General features: G+C 41.3%; 1 protein-coding gene across 1 annotated transcript in view; it reads left to right on the forward strand.

Moving 5' to 3' along the window:
- Positions 1 to 11386: 11386 nt before the first annotated feature.
- Positions 11387 to 14605, forward strand: part of STMN2 (stathmin 2) — a 53291-nt gene continuing 50072 nt past the window's right edge. Inside the window, exon 1 of the mRNA XM_060035186.1 lies at positions 11387 to 11528. Coding sequence (XP_059891169.1) covers positions 11510 to 11528 — 19 coding nt within the window. The 5' untranslated portion in view covers positions 11387 to 11509. The remainder of the gene's footprint in view (positions 11529 to 14605) is intronic.

Raw genomic sequence — 14605 nt, forward strand, 5'->3', positions numbered from 1 at the left:
TGAGATTTATCCCAGTGATGCAAGGATTCTCCAATATACACAAATCAATCAATGTGATAAACCATATTAAAAAAATTGAAGAAGAAAAACATGATCTTCACAATAGATGCAGAAAAAGCCTTTGAGAAAGCTCAACACCCATTTATGAAAAAAACTCTTCAGAAAGTGGGCATAGAGGGAACCTACCTCAATATAATAAAGGCCATATACAACAAACCCACAGCAAACATCACTCTCAATGGTGAAAAACTGAAACCATTTCCTCTAAGATCAGGAACAAGACAAGGATGTCCACTCTCACCATTATTATTCAACATAGTTTTGGAAGTTCTAGCCATGGCAATCAGAGAAGAAAAAGAAATAAAAGGAATACAAATCGGGAAAGAAGAAGGAAAATTGTCACTGTTTGCAGATGATATGATACCATACATAGAGAATCCTAAAGATGCCACCAGAAAACTACTAGAGCTATTTAATGAATTTGGTAAAGTTGCAGGATACAAAATTCATGCACAGAAATCTCTTGCATTCCTATAAACTAATGATGAAAAATCTGAAAGAGAAATTAAGGAAACACTCCCAATTACCATTGCAACAAAAAGAGTAAAATACCTAAGAATAAACCTACCTAGGGAGACAAAAGACCTGTATGCAGAAAACTATAAGACACTGATGAAAGAAATTAAAGATGATACCAAGATGGAAAGATATACCATGTCCTTGAATTGGAAGAATCAATATTGTGAAAATGACTATACTACCCAAAGCAATCTACAGATTCAATGCAATCCCTATCAAATTACCAATTACATTTTTTACAGAACTAGAACAAAAATCTTAGAATTTGTATGGAGACACAAAAGACCCCGAATAGCCAAAGCAGTCTTCAGGGAAAACAACAGAGTGGAGGAATAAGCCTCCCTGATTTCAGACTATACTACAAAGCTACAGTAATCAAGACAATATGGTACTGGCACAAAAACAGAAATATAGATCAATGGAACAAGATAGAAAGTCCAGAGATAAACCCACACACCTATGGTCAACTGATGTATGACAAAGGAGGCAAGGATGTACAATGGAGAAAAGACAGTCTCTTCAAAAAATTGTGTTGGGAAAACTGGACAGCTACATGTAAAAGAATAAAATTAGAACACTCCCTAACACCATACACAAAAATAAACTCAAAATGGATTGAAGATCTAAATGTAAGACTGGATGCTTTAAAACTCTTAGAGGAAAACATAGGAAGAACACTCTTTGACATAAATCACAGCTCCTAGATCCAACTCCTAGAGTAATGGAAATAAAAACAAAAATAAACAAACGGGACCTAATGAAACTTCAAAGCTTTTGCACAGCAAAGGAAACCATAAACAAGATGAAAAGACAACCCACAGAATGGGAGAAAATATTTGCAAACAAATCAACGGACAAAGGATTAATCTCCAAAATATATAAACAGCTCATGCAGCTCAATATTAAAAAAAACAAACAACCCTATCCAAAAACGGGCAGAAGACTTAAATAGACATTTCTCCAAAGAAGACATACAGATGCCCAAGAGGCACCTGAAAAGATGTTCAACATCACTAACTGTTAGAGAAATGCAAATCAAAACTACAACGAGGTGTCACCTCACACCAGTCAGAATGGCCATCATCAAAAAATCTACAAACAATAAATGCTGGAGAGGGGGTGGAGAAAAGGGAACCCTCTTGCACTGTTGGTGGGAATGTAAATTGATACAGCCACTATGGAGAACAGTATGGAGGGTCCTTAATAAACTAAAAATAGAATTACCATATGACCCAACAATCCCACTACTGGGCATATACCCAGAGAAAACCATAATTCTAAAAGACCCATGCACCCCAATGTTCACTGAAGCACTATTTACAATAGCCAGGTCATGGAAGCAACCTAAATGCCCATCGACAGACAAATGGATAAAGAAGATGTGGTACATATATACAATGGAATATTACTCAGCAATAAAAAGGAGTGAAATTGGGTCATTTGTAGAGACGTGGATGGATCTAGAGACTGTCATACAGAGTGAAGTAAGTCAGAAAGAGAAAAACAAATATCATATATTAATGCATATATGTGGAACCTAGAAAATTGGTACAGATGAACCAGTTTGCAGGGCAGAAATTGAGACATAGATATAGAGAACAAATGTATGGACACCAAGCGGGGAAAGCGGCAGGGAGTGGGGTGGGGTGATGAATTGGGAGATTGGGATTGACATGTATACACTAACATGTATAAAATGGTTGACTAATAAGAACCTGCTGTATAAATAAATAAATATATTTATATTAAAAAAAAAAAACTAGGTACAAATAGTGGGATTCCAAATATTTCTTTTGATTTTTATGATTCATCTTGCCTTTTCTACTGAAAGATATGCAGTTGCTTAAAAATTACCACAGTGCCAATATGCCAGGCTAAAGCTCAGCTGATGTTACTACATCAAAAAGAATGGGCTTCCCTGGTGGCGCAGTGGTTGAGAGTCCGCCTGCCGATGCAAGGGACACGGGTTCGTGCCCCGGTCTGGGAGATCCCACATGCCGCGGAGTGGCTGGGCCCGTGAGCCATGGCCGCTGAGCCTGCGCGTCCGGAGCCTGTGCTCTGCAACGGGAGAGGCCACAACAGTGAGAGGCCTGCATACCACAAAAAAAAAAAAGAAGACTGAAGCCATTATGGCTCACTCAGCTGGCTTTGACCAAAATGAGAACAAAGTTATTCTAATAGAGAAATGTTACAGTCTTACCTTAATGAAGGAGCGGAGTTCAGCAGAAGTCCAGCCAAGAGTTCAGCAAAAGCCATACCCAGAAATAAGACAATCACTTTCAGTCACAGGATTTCTCAGAAAACTCATAAATAACTAAAGTTTCCTTCCCTGATAACTGTCAGTCCCTGATGAATGCCACCTTGCTTCAAGGAAAATGTTCCCCCTGATAAATTTTAACTAATAAATTTTAACTAACCACCTTGCCCATGGACCGAAAATAATATTTCACTGTTCCTCTGATGCTGTGGTTTTTGCTTTTATAAACCATTCCTTGCCTCAGTTCCATGATTGATCTTCATCACATGTGAATAAATATCAGCTATGCTTTTAATTAAACTGAATACATCTGAGTTATTCTTTGACAAGATGATCCTGTATCTAATCAAGACTTGAAATTTGACTTCCATTTACAGGAAACTCAGTAAAAAGTTAAGTGACCAACTTACCTGCAGAATGTAAAATAGTTCATAGGAAAATTGACCCAGTTTCTGCAATAACTCAATGGCAGGAATTTTTTAAATGAAGGGATGTCTGCTCCAGATTAAAAGAGATTTGAGAAACATAAAACTGAATAGAATGTGTGCACCATATTTAGGTACCATTTCAAAAAAATGAACTGTAAAAAGGCATTTTCAAAACCATCGTGAAAATGTGATTATGAGCCAGGTATTAGATGTTACCAATGAATTATTAAAATTGTTAAGTGTGACAATAGAATTGTATTTATGTAAGAAAAGGTGCATATGTTTTAGATATACCTACTTAAGTATGTAAGAGCAAATTTAAATAATGTCTATTTCCTCTTAAAGATTTCAACAAAGATGGAAAAAATAAAGAAAAATTTAAAAATAGAAGCAAGGAAATCTTGATAGTTTTTTAACTTGATTGATATGAGTTCATTAATTGTTCTCTCTTCCTTTGTGTCCATTTCAAATTGTTCATCACAAAAATATTCTTAGTAAATATTCTTAATTTTGATAATATAAGATGTGTGCACAAGTTTTTGAAACCGTTTTTCCAAAAGAGGACATTTCCTGCATATTCTAAATAAACCCAAAGAGGAAAACTGTAGGCACCATTTGCTACCTAATCTGTACATTTCTCCCTTGTCGCTGACCTGAATTCTTGAAAAGTCAGCTGTAATTAGTCACCCTATGATTAAGGAAGCAACTGAAGAAAAAAAGAGGAAGCAGGAAGAGTCCATGAAGGTGTGAAAAGATGGGCTTCCCTGGTGGTGCAATGGTTGAGAGTCCGCCTGCCAATGCAGGGGATGCAGGTTCGTGCCCCGGTCCGGGAAAATCCCACATGCCGCGGAGCGGCTGGGCCCGTGAGCCATGGTTCTACTGTCTATAGCAGAGCTCAAGGCTCATGTTACTGTCAAACTGAATCTTTTATGAAATCACTTTTTAAAAATTCTACCTACTCTATTAATTCAATTCCATCTCATAATAAAGCAGGATGGGGTGGGGGAAGTTCAAAGGGTTAGAGAATGTGTTAATAAATGATTAGTGGAAAAGTATCTTTGGAAGACTGTACAATAAATTGCTTTTGCTTTTCTCTTTCCTAATTCCCCCTCCTCGTCCTTCCAGATGGGACTTAAATAAAACGAAGTTCTTAGGCAACTAATATTAACTGTGTGTATAGTGCAATGCTTATGGTGGGGCTTCTGTTTAAAAAATAAAATAGAATAAGCCCTGTGGGATAAATGGAGTGAGTCATACTTCTAGGTTTCTCTTCCAAGCACTTCAATATTGTCTCTGTTGTGTTCTCACTCGAGTGTTGAAAGCTAAAATGATGAGTGGAATCCCAAGGGGAATCAACTTCCCAGCTTCAGTGGTGTCCACCTAATGTTCTCCTTGGACTGAAGTTGTAAGTCAACACACAGAAAGAAGGAAAACATTACAGTAGTTGCTGTCAAGATAGCAAATAGTTTTTCAACATTACCAATTTAATGTAGGGATTCAACTTATTAAATGTACATTGTCTTTCTTATGATTAGGGCAAGTTCATTTCCAGAAAAGTTCAATTATAAAATCGTCAATAACACTTATGAATTTCAATAAGTCATTTTGCTTCTGGGTAAATTATTCTTATTACTAATATGTGCAAGTCCCATTTGGACATAAAGAAAACCCCAGGGATAAGAAAGGAGATAATAATTAACTAAGCGTTCTTCATTTTTAATAACTAACCTAAGAGGAAAATAATGATATGTTCATTCACCACTGCAGAATCAACCAGAACTTACTGAACAATGTAGATTTCATTGTTAATAGCGAACACTAACTCCCTCCTTGGAATGATTTTCCTTTTAAATAAACCATATTGGATGGTTCTATTAAAGAACATCACTACAAACAATAAATGCTGGAGAGGATGTGGAGAAAAGGGAGCCCTCCTACACTGTTGGCAGGAATGTAAATTGGTACAGCCACTATGGAGAACAATATGGAGAGTCCTTAAAAAACTAAAAATAGAACTACCATATGACCCAGCAATCCCACTACTGGGCATACATCCTGAGAAAAACATGGTTCAAAAGGATACATGCACCCCAGAGTTCATTGCAGCACTATTTACAATAACCAAAATATGGAAGCAACCTAAATGCCTATCGACAAATGAATGGATAAAGATAAGGTACATATATCCAATTGAATATTACTCAGCCATAAAAAAGAACAAAATAATGCCATTTGCAGCAACATGGATGGACCTGGGGATTATCATACTAAGTGAAGTAAGTCAGACAGAGAAAGACAAATATCATATGATATCGCTTATATGTGGAAGCTAAGATAATCGATACAAATAAACTTATTTACAAAATAGAAACAAACTCACAGATGTAGAGAATGAATTTATGGTTACCAGGGGGGAAAGCTGGGGGGAGGGATAGATTGGGAGTTTGAGATTGACATATACACACTGCTATATTTAAAATAGATAACCAACAATGACCTACTGTATAGCACAGGGGAACTCTGCTCAATATTTTGTAATAACCTAAATGGGAAAAGAAATTCTAAAGAATAGATACATGTATATGTATAACTGAATCATTTTGCTGTACGCCTCAAACTAACACAACATTGTAAGTCAACTATACTCCGATATAAAATAAAAATTTTGAATAAAACAAAAACAAAAAATAAATACATGATAAAGGACATCGGGTCCTTTTATTTTTCATTAACCTATAAGGGTTTAAATGTGGCAAAATGATTAAAATGTTAATCAGTTAACTTTTTTCATGTGTTACTATTTTAGGTGCATCTCTAGATATTTTCAGCTTTTACTGCATTTCCAATCACCTAAAAAAATTCTATGGCTTTTTTTTCTTTTTCATAAACTTCTTTTGTAATCAACTGAGGTCAGATCAAAACAATTAATTCAATTCTAACAATATTTTTCATATCTCACTAACTTTTAATAATTACTTTAAGATTCCTTCCCAGACCCTTGGTTAGTATTAGCAGAAAATCATATGACTGTATTAGATGACATCAGCTAATCCTCCAAAGCAACTGCTCCTCTACAGTTTGGAAAGAAACCAACACCTCATGCCTCCTTGCAGAGATAATACACAATACACCACCGAAAGCCACAGTAATTAAAATCTCTGTTAGCATGCCTTTGATTTCCACAACTTGCTCTTACTGCTGTTAAAGATTTTTAAAACTACCAAGGATCTTCTACTGACATGAGCTTTATCCCCTTAAGTCCTTTTGGGAATGGGGCAGGATATAAATAAAGAAACAATAGTAAACAGCTTAGTACCTGCTCCCAAGATGAGCTAAGCAAAGAAGGGCTGTTAGAAGCATCGCTATGGTTTCACTGGGTTCAGTCATCTTGATTTATTTTCAACAGTGTTGAAAATTGTTGTTGTTGTTATTATTTCACACGCATTTATTGACTATCTACCATGTGAATCATGAAGCCAAGCACTAAAAGGGGTATAAAGATATACACTACCCAGTCCCTACCTGTAAAAATGTTAATTGTATTAAAAACCATAAACATCGTAGCCATAATTTATTAAACATTCATGGTGATTTAGGCAGTTTACACATGGTAACCCTTCAGCCTATCCCAAATTCTGTAATATAGGAATTGTTGTCCTTATTTACATTGTACAGATCTAGTACCTATTCTTTAATTTTGGCATCCACCCACCCTCATCAAAACCATTTGCTTCACGAGCAGCCGCATGGCACAGGGAAATCAGCTCGGTGCTTTGTGACCACCTAGAGGGGTGGGATAGGGAGGGTGGGAGGGAGGGAGACGCAAGAGGGAGGAGATATGGGAACATATGTATATGTATAACTGATTCACTTTGTTATAAAGCAGAAACTAACACACCATTGTAAAGCAATTATACTCCAATACAGATGTTTAAAAAATAACAACAAAAAAAACATTTGCTTCATGGAAAGCTGATTCTCATCTTCAGACCTCTGGGACCTGCTCAATCTCTATAGTTAGATGAGCTGACAAATCCCCTTCTATTATCAAAGCTAGTTTGCATTGTTTTTTCTATTCTTTGCAACCAAAAGCACTCTAACTGATACACAGGATAATATTCATCCTTCAAAATTAATAACATTTTCTTAAGAAGGTGGGGGTTATAGCTTCCTTTATTTTATAATTTTTTAGACACTAAGGAGAAGCTTAGCTGATTTCATAACATAAAAACCTGAAATGTCATTAAATAAATATTTGCTGGATGAATGAACTGAACAAATGAATGAATAATGATTAAACTATTGAATATGAGATAATTTCTCTGTCCTTATTTTGCCCCTACCCCATCAGGCTAAGATGCATGATTGACATTGTTATGTTAAAAGAACATAAATATATAACAATAATTGATGTAACTCAGCTCTTTGAATTTATTTAGTTTTTCTTAGGCAGTTGATGATAGCCCCAGCTTGACATTATTTGAAAATCATACATAACGGGGGTTAAGTAGCTAGCACCTAGAAAGTCAGAAATAGATCAGAGTCACCCATCTAACACTTGCCCCTGTGAATACTTACCTCCATCTCACATTCCTATACATCAGTAAGTAATGTTCCCAGAGAGTGAGAGATTAGACCATAAAATGTGTGTTGTGTTTTGTTTTACTCTCAGTGATCAAAAGTGCAATAGATCTTGTTCAACTGTTAATGGTGGTTGTTAAAGACATTAGTGCCATGACTTAGGGACCTTTTTCTCCAAGGAAGCTAAAGAATGGGTAGTAATGACACATAGCCTGAGGGGAAAGGGTGTGGTGGGGAGAAGAGGAATACTTTAAAGATATTAATCACACAGACATACTGAAGATCCCTCATCTCACGATTGGAAACTACTCCACTGAGAGGGAATTAGCTCTCACATTTAAAGTGGGAAGTGACTATAGAGAGGGAGAAAAGGGCTGTTTATTTCCAGACGCTGCCAACTTCCATATTGCTCTCTTGCTGTGTCATAGTCACAGACCTGTACAATGACAGGAAAGATAATTTCTAATCTTCCTGTTCAAGAAATGATTTTATTGATCTCCACTTTACCTTTTATTTTTCCTATGATTCAGCAGGTTAGAACTGCTCCAGCTCCTGTAGCTTTCTATCATTCAGCAAGATGTCCATGGAGTTAAAATGTCTTACAAGTTAATAGGAGGTGAAGAAATTTATTTCAGCACCAAGGAGAGTACCCTGTTATTTTTCAAATGGTTTTATGCATTCAAAACTACATATTATTCATGAGGCTAGAAAGAAATTTTGAAAGGTGGTTTGACAGAAAGCTGCTAAGAACTTATTTCATTCATGAGAAAAATTCTAATCATTTCTATAAAATTAAAAACTTGCCAGTTTTGTACCTGTACATGATTTCAACAATGCACTATTCTTTTAGCTTCAAAATGCAATGGAATTGGAGATTATTTGTCTATTTTTCAACTGTCAAAACCACAGATCCTGGATGGACTTAGATTGCAGGAAGTTTCAGCAAAGACACAGAAGAGTTAAATTAACAGCGATGTTCCATGATGCAACTAGATATTATCATACTAAATGAAGTAAGTCCAAAAGACAAATACAATATGACATCACATATATGGAATCTAAAATATGACACAAATGAACCTATGTATGAAGCAGAAACAAAATCAGGGACATAGAGAATAGACTCGTGGTTGCCAAGGCGGAGGGTCATGGGAGAGGGTAGGAGTGGGAATTTGGGATTAGAAGATGAAAACTGGTATATATAGAACAGATAAACAACAAGGTCCTATTGTATAGCACAGGGAACTATATTCGATATCCTGTGATACACCGGTCAGAATGGCCATCATCAAACAATCTACAAGCAATAAATGCTGGAGAGGGTGTGGAGAAAAGGGAACCTTCTTGCACTGTTGGTGGGAATGTAAATTGATACAGCCACTATGGAGAACAGTATGGAGGTTCCTTAAAAAACTAAAATTAGAACTACCATACAACCCAGCAATGCCCACTACTGGGCATATACCCTGAGAAAACCATAATTCAAAAAGAGTCATATACCACAATGTTCATTGCAGCTCTATTTACAATAGCCAGGACATGGAAGCAACCTAAGTGTCCATCAACAGATGAATGGATAAAGATGATGTGGCACGTATATACAATGGAATATTACTCAGCCATAAAAAGAAACGAAATTGAGTTATTTGTAGTGAGGTGGATGGACCTAGAGTCTGTCATACAGAGTGAAGTAAGTCAGAAAGAGAAAAACAAATACCGTATGCTAACACATATATATGGAATCTTAAAAAAAAAAAAAGTCATGAAGAACCTAAGGGCAAGACGGGAATAACGATGCAGAACTACTAGAGAATGGACTTGAGGTTACAGGGAGGGGGAAGGGTAAGCTGGGACAAAGTGAGAGAGTGGCATGGACATATATACACTATCAAACGTAAAACAGATAGCTAGTGGGAAGCAGCCGCATAGCACAGGGAGATCAGCTTGGTGCTCTGTGACCACCAGAGGGGTGGGATAGGGAGGGTGGGAGGGAGGGAGACGCAAGACGGAAGACATATTGGGATAGATGTATATGTATAACTGATTCACTTAATTATAAAGCAGAAATTAACACACCATTGTAAAGCAATTATACTTCAATAAAAATGTTTAAATATATATATATATATATAGATCCTGTGATAAAGGAAAAGAATATGAAAAAGAATGTGTGTGTGTGTATATATATATATATATATTATATATGTGTGTGTATATATATATATATAATATATATTATATATTATATATATATATAACTGAGTCACTTTGAGGTGCAGCAGTGATTAACACAACATCATAATTCAACTATACTTCAATAAAAAATAAATTAAAACATAAAAAGCTCCATGAGAACAAGTCCTAAAATCTTTCTCACTGCTCTATCCTCAGAGCTTGGCACATGGTAAATGCTCAATGAATATTCATGTGAGTCAAGTGAGAAAGAATGAATTAATGAATGGCATTCATTAAGTGAGTGGGAAGGAATTAAGGAATACCTTGTTTGTAATGAATCACTTTCTGCAACTGGTCTCAGAGATCCTCACATTGCTCGGCCTGAAACATGGACACATCTTGCTTTGCCCTGTACCAATGGTGCTCTGGATCTCAGAAAAAATCATGCCCCAGGTCATGCCTCTCAGCTCCACTAAGCTTTCAGTGTAAAGGGTTCTCCTTAGAGCCCTGGAAGGGTCACTGAGGTTTCTATCCATGTAATCCTACATCTCCAGGGTAGCATGGCATCCACCCACCTGTGGCTCCTCCAATGCTCAAGCCAACCAGTCAAGCTGGTTCTGCCCTGTTACCAGTCGGACAGGACCCAGTCACAGGAGGCTAACTCTCATCCTCTTCCACAAGGTCCCCAGGTAGACCATAACTACTTGTCCTTATTCCCAAGCAACCCAGGCAGCCCCTTCCTTCTGTGCCAAAAGTAGAAAATATCAGGCCTTGCTCTACTGAGAGAGCCTCAAGAGTCCAGCGACATCTTAGTTCAGATGTGCTAGGAGACAAAGGACAATAGTGCAGTTCTCCTCTGAGTTACCACCATAGCCAGACATGAGGTCACCCTGAGAGACTAGAATCTACCAGAGACATGGCCAAAGGTGAAAGAGGAAACATGAACGAGTAAAAACAGTGTTGAAACAAATGTTTCTGACAGTCAGCATGGCATGAAGACTTCTCAGGCCTCTGAATCCCTTTCCTTGTTTTATGTCTATTTGTTCAATGAAACACGTGCAAATCAAGTCAAGCCTCCTGGCTCCCAGGTGGGTACAGCCCAGTTCTTAGCTCCTAGAAGGATTCTGGGCTAAGGCTCCACTCTACTTGGACTGTACTATCAGGCCCCCAAAACGGGGGGAGCTGGCAGGGAAGGACTGATTTCCATTTCAAACTGCATTCTGGTACTTTGTACTCCAGCACCATTGGCCGATCAATATTTAATGCTTGGAGATTCTGACTCTGCGGGAGTCATGTCAGGGGACCTTGGGAGCCAATCTGCTTGAGCTTCTGAGTGATAATTATTCATGGGCTCCTGCCTCTTGCTCTTTCTCTCGCACGGTCCCACTCTGCAGACTCAGTGCCTTATTCAGTCTTCTCTCTCGCTCTCTCCGCTGCTGTAGCTGGACCCTCCGCCTTCGCCAACGCTCAGCATCTGCACATCCCTACAATGGCTAAAACAGCAATGGGTAAGGCATCGCGCCTCGTTCTTCCTCGGCTCGACCTGGAGCCCACCTCTCACCCTCTCTCTTACAGCTTGGAAGACATTCGGAGATATTTTATAGAGAAAAAGACATTACTGTTAACATAGCAATCGGGAAGGATGGAGGCCGCTCTGGGGTTTGAGGGAGGGCAAAAAGGGGATCCTTGAAATTCTAAAGCTAAGGATTTTTTTTTAAAGGTGGAAGAAGGTAAGTTGCCGTCCCATGGGTAGCGAATTTATTCTGTTTCCATATTTAAAATTAGGGCTCAGTCGTGGGGGGGGAGGGGGTCTACTCGAACTGTATGCCTTAAATGGGGTTAAGGGACATTTTGGAAAGTGCTTTGTAACATCCTTTATTTCTTCTCTAGTTAAAAAAAAGAAAAGAAAAGAAAGAAAAAAGAAAGAAAATAGGGGAGAGAAAAGGGGGCGGGAGAAAGGAAAAAGAAAAATGCAAAGTCAAAGCGGTCCCATCTAGGCTGTTTGAAAGATGGGTGGAGACGAGGGAGGCGGGAGAAGAACCGGGCAAATGTATCGCATTGTCTGGTCGGAAAAACTGATAGTCCTGGGGCGCGGTGCGGAGAGGTGAGGGCGCGGGGCGGGGTTGGCAATGGGGGGGAGACCTACACTCTTTTGTTTTAGGGAAAGGGAGGGGAAGGAGACAGGAAGTCGGGAGGGCACGGAGGGCGCGGGTGGGCAGCTGCAGGGGCGGGGAAGCGCGCGGTTGGGGAGGGGTGGAGGGACAGCGGTTTCGCAGGCTCTGGGGTGGGGTTTCTTTGTGTGAGGACGAGCCGTCCCGGGGGGGAGGCACCTGCAGAGCTGGGCACACAATGCGGATGGCCCCACCCTTTGCGGAGCCGCGCTGGTGCCCTCCCCCTCCCCCCTCCCCCCAACCCGGTGCCGCGGAAAGGGGGCCGGGTGCGGAGCGCAGCGCGACGCCCAGGAGCCCAGCCCTGGGGAGACAGCAGCGCCACGCCCGGAGCCTCGCGCTCCCGACTCCCAGCCTCGGCTTCCGAGTGAGACCTGACCATTGCCCCCGCCTTCCCCACCCTGGCCATATTGTTCCGTTTCACAGAGGGAAGGGGGGAAAAGTGGGTTAACATTTTTCTTTTCAAAACCGCATTGCATAGGGTTATTAGACATAAACGCGATAAAGCCTTCTTTGAACTCATTTGATCGTTTGGGGGAAAAGCTTCTGGAACCTAGATACGAGTATACATAATAATACAGACACAAAAGAGGTCAAGGTCTTAAACTGAGCCAAGTGAAACATGTTTTGTACGTCAGACAGGGCCAAATATCGGCAATTTTCATAGGCTCAGCCTGTATCGGAGAGACGGTCGAGACGCAGAGACCAAACGAGGTTCCGGATCCAGGGCCGCCATCCCCAACGGGTCTTGCGCCTCCAGTACCCCTCGGTTCGGCGCTCGGTGGCCCCGGGAGAAACAGGCAGGGAGGGACCGGAGGTCGGGTGGCGGCTGGAAGCACCCCTTCCGCGGGACCCGGTGCGGGATGCGGAGAAGGGGGAAAGAGGCCAAAAGGGCTTGCTCTGGTCAGCTCCGCCCTGCCCTACCCTCCCAGGCGGAGCCGGAAAGACATCAGGCTCAGATACTGGGCAAGGAAAGGGGGCTGGGGAGGGGCCCTTGAGCGGTCTGCCGTCCTAGAGTCCTTTTTTCCAGCCCCGCAGTCCAGAATAGTCCGGGGGCCCCTCGATGTGCGCAGACAGCGGGCGTTGCTCGGAGTCGCAGCGCCGAGCCCCTCCCAGCCAAGTGCGTGGCTCTGCGGAAAGGCCGGCTCGAGCCCCGCCCGGCCACACAAAGGCGCCGCCCCACCCCAGCCGGCCGCGGGACCGCAGAGGTGACCCCTTCCTCGGGGCGCGGGGAGGGTCTCTCTCGCCCTCCCACAGCCCGTGGAGCATGGGGCTGTTTCCCGTAGCCGAAGCCCACGGCCCACGCCCTGTTCTCCATGCTTTCCTGGGTGGAGATCCCTTGGATGGTCTCGGTAGGAGAGACCCTCGCTCCTTGAGCGAGGGCCTCGGCCCCACCCTTCCCAGCTGGGGCCCAGGCCCGACAGCCGCTGGCCGGATGGGGGCGCACGTGGCGAGCCGGCGAGTGGAGCGCAGCCAGCCCTGCAGAGCCCCGCGCCGCGCCCTGCGCTCCCCTCCCCAGGGCTGGGCGCTCGCCCGCGTGGGTGCAGCCGGGAGACGGGTTTCTGCGCAGTGTCCTGAACTACCCCGGCCTCCCGCGGTTCGCGGTTCGCCTGGCAGTCCGACAAGGTTCTGAGAATGGGAGGTGGGGGCTCCCTCGCTCTGCACTCTGCACCCCCACCCAGAGGTTTCTGCTGCAGGAGGGCGTCTGCAAACTCAGCAGCAGCAGCATTATTGCTATTATTTTAAATTATTATTATTGTTTCCTGACTCACTGGCCATATTTGTTCAAAAGGTTTGAATGACTGCATTTGAATAAGGATTAACCCTTGTTGTGCTCACTTTTCTTTTCTTCCTCCTGTTCCCAACCCCCCCCCCAAAAAAAGAATGCATTCCCCCTTTCATTTTACGTTATAAAACAAATACATGTTCGGTTCCTGTAGGGACTTTGTACGTTCATGTGGGTCAGATACAAGTGCAGGTGCTTGCTTAGGGCAGGGCTTGTGTGCCAAAGATTGCTGGAAAATTCTCCGCGGAGAATTGTTTGTGGCCGCAATGGATGAAAATATCCGTATATAATTGAAATATTTTGATCTTCACCTTGTAGTCCATAGACCCTATCTATAAATATATAAATATAGGTTATGCACAAAATTTTAACTTTTTGTTTTTATTCCTAAACTCTTCTTCCAATTGCTGATTCTTGATACCGACTCGATTCTGCACAGAAGCATGGATGGTGAAATAGCCACCATCCCATTAATAAAAATCCCACCCCAAATATGACAAACGTAAAGGCCCTTTCTGCCATGAGTAAGCAAATCATGAAAAGAACAACAACCTCTGCATTATTAAAATAATGGATTTTGAAGTCATTCCAGTTGCAAAGCATAATCAGTTAATCACCAGGGCGGGAGTTT

The sequence above is a fragment of the Delphinus delphis genome, chromosome 17 (assembly GCF_949987515.2).
Source record: "Delphinus delphis chromosome 17, mDelDel1.2, whole genome shotgun sequence".
Classification (NCBI taxonomy): Eukaryota; Metazoa; Chordata; class Mammalia; order Artiodactyla; family Delphinidae; genus Delphinus; species Delphinus delphis.